This window comes from Ovis canadensis, chromosome 12 (assembly GCF_042477335.2).
Source record: "Ovis canadensis isolate MfBH-ARS-UI-01 breed Bighorn chromosome 12, ARS-UI_OviCan_v2, whole genome shotgun sequence".
NCBI classification, from domain to species: domain Eukaryota; kingdom Metazoa; phylum Chordata; class Mammalia; order Artiodactyla; family Bovidae; genus Ovis; species Ovis canadensis.
The window spans coordinates 78,369,822-78,377,848 of record NC_091256.1 but is presented as its reverse complement, the minus strand read 5'-3'; the positions used below and the strand labels follow the sequence as shown (position 1 = coordinate 78,377,848).

Genomic DNA, 8,027 nt, shown 5'->3' with positions numbered 1-8,027 from the left:
CACGCATGCATTACACATTTTGAGGCCATTTTATTAAACACATAGAAATTTAAAATTATATATATATATTTCTAATGAGTTGATCCTCTTACCATTATTTAGAGGTCTTCTCCATCTTTAATAATACTATCATAAAGTCTAATTTTGATAGCAGCAAATCTACATTTTCTTTTGCTATTTGCCCATCTTTTATATTGTTTAAAAAATCCAGCCTATACCAGATTTTCAAAAAAACAGAATCAATGTTTTTAACTGGATTTAACCTATTCATAGGTATTTTCATTATTATTTGACTTATTATTATTATCTTACTAATTTTATCCCTCCCCCACCCCTAATTTCTTTCCTTTTTTTATTGACTTGTCTTCCTAGTTCATATTTTTAAATTTTTCTTTGGAACTATTCATTTCATATCTATTATTTTAGCATTTATAAATTTTACGATACATGTTTAACATAATTTCAAAGTTAAATGGTATCTTAACCCATTTTCTGAATAATAAAACACTTCAGAACACTTTAATTCTAATCACTCCCCTCCCATCTTATAAGTTATTATTCAGTTTTTCAATTATATCCTACATTAAAAGTCCAAATCAATATTGCATAAAATATTTTTATTTAATTACAATTTTGCTTCTTATAAACACTTCATTACAATTGTTTTATACAAAAGACACTTTTGATTTACATGTTTTTATTTGCTTACTAGTTTTTCAATTTCAGGCTGTCCTTTTGAAATCATTTTCCTTCTTGAAGATCATCCTTTTGCAATTTCTTTAATGAAGTTCCACTGATGGTAAAATCTGTTTTTCATTTGAATGGAGCCTTATTTCAGTTTTGCTTCATACAAATTCCAAGTTGATAATTTTTTTCTCAGAATTTTGCAGCCACTATTCTACCATCTTTGGAGTCCCTGTTGCTATCAAGAAGCCTTCTGAAGTTCTGTCTTGCCTTCACTCATGATGTTTTCCTCACTTTGACTGCTTTAATAATCTTTTGTTTGGTATCTCACAGTTATAATACATTGAATTTAGGCTTAGATTTCATCTATATACGCTTGGGATATATTGTGCTTCCTGAATTTATGAATTTGTGTTTTTCCAACCAATGTTGAAAATTCTGTTACTTCTTCAAATATTGCCACTTCGTCTTCTCTATTCTCTCCTGCTGGTACTTCTAGCCTTCATAATTTTTCCTTCCACATCTCTAATTTAATATTAAATTAAATTGATAATTTAATTCTTAATAATTTTTTAATTCCTTCTCCTTAATTTTCTGGCACCTTCTTTCTTCTTGCTGCACACTGGGTAATTTCTTTGTATCTAGCTTCCAGTTTATTTATTGACTATTCAGCTGAGTTAATATCATATTCAACATGTGTATCTTTTTTTTTAAATTGCAAGTAATATATTTCTTATCTAGCAGTTTCATTTCTTTTCAGATCTGCCTGTAGTTCCATCCTTCATGTGTGCTGATGACGAGACCTTGGAAAAGTGAATCCAAAGTTTATTTCTATGGATTCTTCCTCATGCTATTAATAGCCAGTTTCCACTTGTAGCTAGTGATCTCCAGTCATGAAATAATGCTGTTTTATCTTAATCTATGGGAATCTTGGACCTACATCTTGTTTCTACCAGGAACTATAGGGTATTGCAAACTGAGGCCTACTTCAGTTGTCCTGGATGGGGCATCTCAGATTCAGATTTATCTCGTTGTTTCCAGTCTGAGGAGAACGGCATATGGCAATGCTGCAACTAGTATTTGCCATCCAGGCAACTACTGCCAAACTTTAGGCTTAACGGAGTTGTCACAATTTACAGATCAAAATGTGTTCATTTCGTCAGGAAATAGAAACTAGAGGTATGGTTCTTAGCGATTTCCCCTACCTTCTTTGAGCCTATTAATGGATTCAAAGGAGATTTTATTCAAGATCTAGTTGTTCTGCAGTACCTAAAGTACTACTGGAAGCAAAAGTCTTATTTAATATATGATATACTAACCTGATATACCTTTGATAACCTGAGAAAGCTCATGATTTACGACAATCCTTGCTCATTCAAAGAGGTATGGAGAGGTTTCCTACCTCTCAATTGGAACTCAATCAGTATTTTGGAACTGAGTGTACAAAGTACGAACTTACCCAATAAGCTGTTGCCCCATCTCGTAGAAATTTCTCTTATGATTCTACTACTAAGATACTCAGACAGCCCTGACAGTTCAAATTTTCAATGTCCTGATCAATATGTAGTTCAGGTCAACAGAACTAAAATCTATGAAAACAAACCATTATCTTGAACATTTTAAAAAACAGACAATAACAATTTGTTATATGCAACTTACATCTAGATGCATAACTTTATTCTTGGAAGCCTGAGCCACCTATAATTTATAGAAGCAAGGCTAAACAAGGCAGCTGGTGATTTCATTTTAGTCAGAAACAGATCTAACAGGAATCTGGCAGCAGATCTGGCTGCTGTTGTCTTAAATGCAGATGGCTTGTTTGCATCTTTATGATTCATAATTGTTGGTCACTGTTCTCTGGATGATCAGGAAGCTCTCTGTGCCTCAACCTAATCACTGAAGTAGTGAAAGGAGATACCCGCAGCAAGGGCTGCAACTGCAAATGCTGCAATCACACCTAAAAGTGAAACAAACACAAAACAAATGGAAATGGAATGAGCAAAAGAAAGGTTGAACTGCTCCTAGGCTTTGAAATGCAGGTAACTGATGGACTAAACAACAATAACAATACACAAACACAAATACATATGCATACACATATACAGACACTGAAAGCCAGCAAAATCTTAGAGGAAAATATAGCAATAGTTGAAAATATATTTTACAAAGGTTGGACTGGTAATCTACTTCTGACCCATTAAAATAAAAGTGTCTCTTCTTTTTTTAAAAAAGTATCTTTTCTTATACACAAGTGCACTCATACACATCTAAGAGACAATCTAAGAGACAAACTAACACATACTTTAAAAGGCTTCTATAAATATTTATATTGACATTTCAGCCATGCCATCTCATGCAACTTAGCTTAAACCAAAGAGACATCACAATGCAAAGTCATTTATATAGCTATCAAAAACCACAGAAACTAAAATCTAAAAATCATTAAGCTTATGTTGGCAACTTTTATTTTTAATTTTTTCCCTGAGCATTTCAAGTTAAAAAAACAAAAACAACAAAACTGACCATAGTAGTCTAGACACACACAAACACAGGTGCAAAAAATTTAGGTAATTAAGTTCATCTAGTGAGTTAAGTGACATGAAAAAAAACTGAAGTTTCTGGCTTCTAACTCTCAGTCAGCCGAAAGTCTTAACTAAGCAACAGGTCACATGTTCTTTTATCAGTAAGTCTGAAAAATTGTAAAGTGACCACCACACTTCTTGGAAACTTTAAAATTAAAGTGCATTAGAATTTTCAGATTTGAATTTAACTCTTTTCATAGAATATCTATCAAAATCTTTCATAATAGCAATCCTGGGAACACCAATTTGGAAAACATTGGCACTACTATAGTTGATCCCCAAAACTCAATATAATTTTCTTCTAAAAACACCAAAACATTTAATAGGAAGTGTCATTTTTGAGAGCACTTGGGACAATGCTTTTTTTATAAATCTTTCTGCCACTTTCCACAGTATTTAGTACTAGCTTAATCTAGCTCTTTTAAGAAAACAAAATGAAAATAATTTTAAAGTAACAAAAAAATGCAAGTCCAAAATATCATCTTTTCAATTTTATAGAAGAAATATAATACCTATGTTTTGCTGAATTTTCAACACTATTGTAGTTTTAATTGGCTGTTTTGGTTGTTCATCATCTGTGTTGTCCAGTGAAGCTTCAGTATCCATAGAGGAACTTATACAGGCTGTAAGAAGATAATAATAATAAATACTAAGTAAGATGGGAATAATTACCATTTAAAAATAACCTTTAAAGAACACTATAAAAAACACACAATGAGCTCCATTTTCCTTCAACTTGACTTTTTTAAAAATTTATTTTTTTCACTTGACTTTAAAATAACAATTTGCTCTTTATTAAGTGTAGGTGAACTAAATTTCATGGACTATATGTCAGACTGATATACTTTTTAAAATACTTTATATACTTTCATAACTGATTGATATCAAAAAGCCATACAGCTAGTTCTAAATGATGTCTACAAATTATAATCTGATTACCATATGATAGTAGAGATAAACTGATACTAAAAATCAAACTACACAGACAGGGTAACCTTCTCTCTTAACTAGGATTAATTTATAATATACTTATTGATGGTTCTGGATTAATCATTCTAAGCAATCATATATTAATACAAAAGCAAGGACTGGCAAACTAACCCATGGGCCAAACTACAGTCCATGGGACAGACCTTACATACCTAAAATATTTACAGAAACAGTTAGATCACCTGAAATTTGTAATATATAAGCAAAATGTGATCATAAATTTGACCTTAAAACAACTCAATGTTAAGCCAAGTACGTACATTATCTCATTTACAGCTGAAAAATAAAATCTGGGACACTAAGTGAATATTTGAGCATCATAAGCAACAGAATGAGGATTCAAGTATAAGTTTTCTTCCTACTTCATTATGCTGACAATAATTTGTGAGGGCTAGCCTAGCTGAATTTATTTAAAACTGTCTAAAAAGTTTTTGAACTGAAAACATTCTTAGGGATCACATAGACAAGTGGTTTTCTTTTTTAAACTAGTGTTAAAAAATCAGACAGGAAATCCCAGTATGTGAAACAGATGAAAACAGAATTACTCTGGTTGAAGCATGGGGGGATCCTGCAACCATTCTCCCTACTTTGCCTCAAAAGGGGATAGCAGGGAGCTGTTCTAGAGAAAGCAATTGCAGTTGATCCTTAAACAACACGGGTCTGAACTGCATGGATCCATTTAATTACACGTGACTTTTTTTTTCACTAAATATATATTATATGATCCATGGTCAGCTGAATCCATGGATGCAGCACTGCCCATGTGTGCTAAGTCACTTCAGACATGTCTGACTCTTTGTGACCTCATGAACCGTAGCCCACCAGGTTACTCTGTCCATGGGATTTTCCAGGTAAGAACACTGGAGTGGGTTGCCGTGCCCTTCTCCGGGGGATCTTCCCAACCTAGGTATCAAAACCACGTCTCTTAAGTCTGCCTGCTCTGGCAAGCGGGTTCTTTACCATTAGCACCACCTGGGAAGCCCACGGTACTGCCCATACTGTGAAGCTATATGCAATTTTTGACTGTGGGAGGGTCAGTGCCCTTAAATCCCCATGTGGTTCAAGGATCAACTGCACTTCATATTGATCTCTTTATTAATATTTACAAAGATTAGAGAATAGCAGAGTGAGAAACAGTAAATACTGTTTAAATTCAAAGTAAAATATCTTATTGCTTGGGATTGAAATATCTTTCATAGACATTTTTGTATCCCAATATACTGTGCGCTTATATGCAGAGTACATCATGAGAAACGCTGGGCTGGAAGAAGCACAAGCTGGAATCAAGATTGCCGGGAGAAATATCAATAACCTCAGATATGCAGATGACACCACCCTTATGGCAGAAAGTGAAGAGGAGCTAAAGAGCCTCTTGATGAAAGTGAAAGAGAAGAGTGAAAAGGTTGGCTTAAAGCTCAACATTCAGAAAACTAAGATCATGGCATCTGGTCCCATCACTTCATGGCAAATAGATGGGGAAACAGTGGAAACAGTGGCTGACTTTATTTTTCTGAGCTCCCAAATCACTGCAGATGGTGACTGCAGCCATGAAACTAAAAGACACTTACTCCTTGGAAGAAAAGTTATGACCAACCTAGACAGCATACTAAAAAGCAGAGACATTACTTTGCCAACAAAGGTCTGTCTAGTCAAGGTTATGGTTTTTCCAGTGGTCATGTATGGATATGAGAGGTGGACTATAAAGAAAGCTGAGGGCCGAAGAATTGATGCTTTTGAACTGTGGTGTTGGAGAGGACTCTTGAGAGTCCCTTGGACTGCAAGGAGATCCAACCAATCCATCCTAAAGGAGATCAGTCCTGGGTGTTCATTGGAAGGACTGATGCTGAAGCTGAAACTCCAATACTCTGGCTACCTGATTGTGAAGAGCTGACTCATTTGAAAAGACCCTGATGCTGGGAAAGACTGAGGGCAGGAGGAGGAGGGGATGACAGAAGATGAGATGGTGGGATGGCATCACCGACTCAATGGACATGGGTGTGGGTGGACTCTGGGAGTTGGTGATGGACAGGGAGGCCTGGCACGCTGCGGTTCACAGGGTCGCAAAGAGTCGGACATGACTGAGCAACTGAACTGAACTGATACTGTGTGCACATCTATGAGGATGCTCTTACAAGGATGACACATAAAATTATTGAAATAATTATCTATGATATCAAAATTGCTTGCTACTCATCAATTTCTCAGGAAGAAAAGTTTGTCATGTTGAGAAATAATCCTCAGTAGCCACACCTCATTAGAATCAAGGGCACAACCACTCTTTTTTTTTCCTCTTTGAGCATATGACTAAAGTACTTTAAAAATGAACACAAAACATTTTTCTATTTTGTTCTACTCCCGTATCAGATCAGTCACAAAGACCAACAAATTGTTCTTATGAACTTTCTCCAGAATTATTCAGTCTTCTATATTTCTATAGCTCCCAGTTATCACCCTAACACTTTACTTCTAGACTACATTAGCTCACCAGCTTAAACGCTTCCCTAACTTCATCCATAGGTCTAAAAGTTGAATGCAAGTACAATTTTATTTATTTTAAAAACATACACACACCTTTGGTTTTTCTATTAGCAAATATCACTGCTTAAAGCTTTTCTTTGGGCCATTAAAATCTTTACCTCAGATATAAACACAAATAATGGATGAAGTGTGAAGTGCACTTATTTAACTTATATGCTGGAGACTTTTTTTTTTACTTTTTTACTTCAGTATTTATAAACAGCACAAAAATGGCTTTATTTTTCATGGCATTACACCTTTAAAACTGAATAGTTATATGTGAACATAATGCTCAAAGAAGTCAAATCTTTTGTATAAACAATTTATATCTCTTTAAAAAAGACATTCCAAGCTCTATTTTCATTTTAAAATCTGTCATACAAAATTATATGGATTTGATACAAATTTGAGACAGTTTTACTAAAGAAGAGCATTTTTCAAGAGTGAATAAATCCTTATCATAACAATTCGTGTCTGTTTTGGGTGTGGGCATGTAGAATTGTTTTTTAATACACGTTTATTTTATTTTTTGGACGTACTGTGCAGCATGCAGAATCTTAGTTCCCTGACCAGTGACTGAACTCATGTCCCCAGCAATGGAAGCGTGAAGTCTATCTTAACCACTGGACCACCAGGGAAGTCCCTATGAGGGCATATAGAATTTAATTAAAATCTCATGCACTGTAGTTTTACCAACACCTTAGTGTTATCTGAACTTTAAATGCAAACAACATGTGATTCAAAAGGAAATTAGATCTTAATCATTTCTTAAAACCAGATAACTTTAACTGCAGACAAATTCAAATTATTCATGGGAGAAAGCAATCTTTCTTAAGCAACTGTCAACAAAAGAGAAAATAAGGACATGATGAATACACGCTAAGTTGTAGATATATTCAATTTCATTCCGAGCTGCTGACAAGTAGGACTATTTAGAAGAAAGTTAAAATGAAACGTTAGAACTTAAACTCTTAGCTGTCATCTTTCATCTTCCAGATCCCTAACTCCTAAGTTAATAAGGTTTCATTAGCCAGTGATTTAGCCATGAAAATACATCTTCAGCATTACTTGTTTTCCTTTATTATCAATGTTTAACCAAACAACAAAAATTAATTTCACCTCTGATACCAAGAGAGAATTACCAAAGATGGGTTCCACCAGATTTTAAAGGTGTGTCTCCAAATTTTTAGCTGATACTGTAAATAAAGTACATCTGAATTATTAAGTTAATATCTACTAGGAGGTGACTAATAC

At 34.3% G+C, this 8,027-nt stretch overlaps 1 protein-coding gene across 2 annotated transcripts in view; it reads right to left on the bottom strand.

Annotated features, from left to right (window-relative positions):
• Positions 1 to 1,274: 1,274 nt before the first annotated feature.
• ODR4 (odr-4 GPCR localization factor homolog) overlaps positions 1,275 to 8,027 on the bottom strand; it is a 38,568-nt gene continuing 31,815 nt past the window's right edge. For both annotated transcript variants that reach the window (XM_069544146.1, XM_069544147.1), the window contains exons 13-14: positions 3,779 to 3,889; positions 1,275 to 2,641 (exon numbers count right to left, since the gene is read on the bottom strand). In XM_069544146.1, the coding sequence (XP_069400247.1) occupies positions 2,574 to 2,641; positions 3,779 to 3,889 (179 nt within the window). In that variant the 3' untranslated portion in view covers positions 1,275 to 2,573. The remainder of the gene's footprint in view (positions 2,642 to 3,778; positions 3,890 to 8,027) is intronic.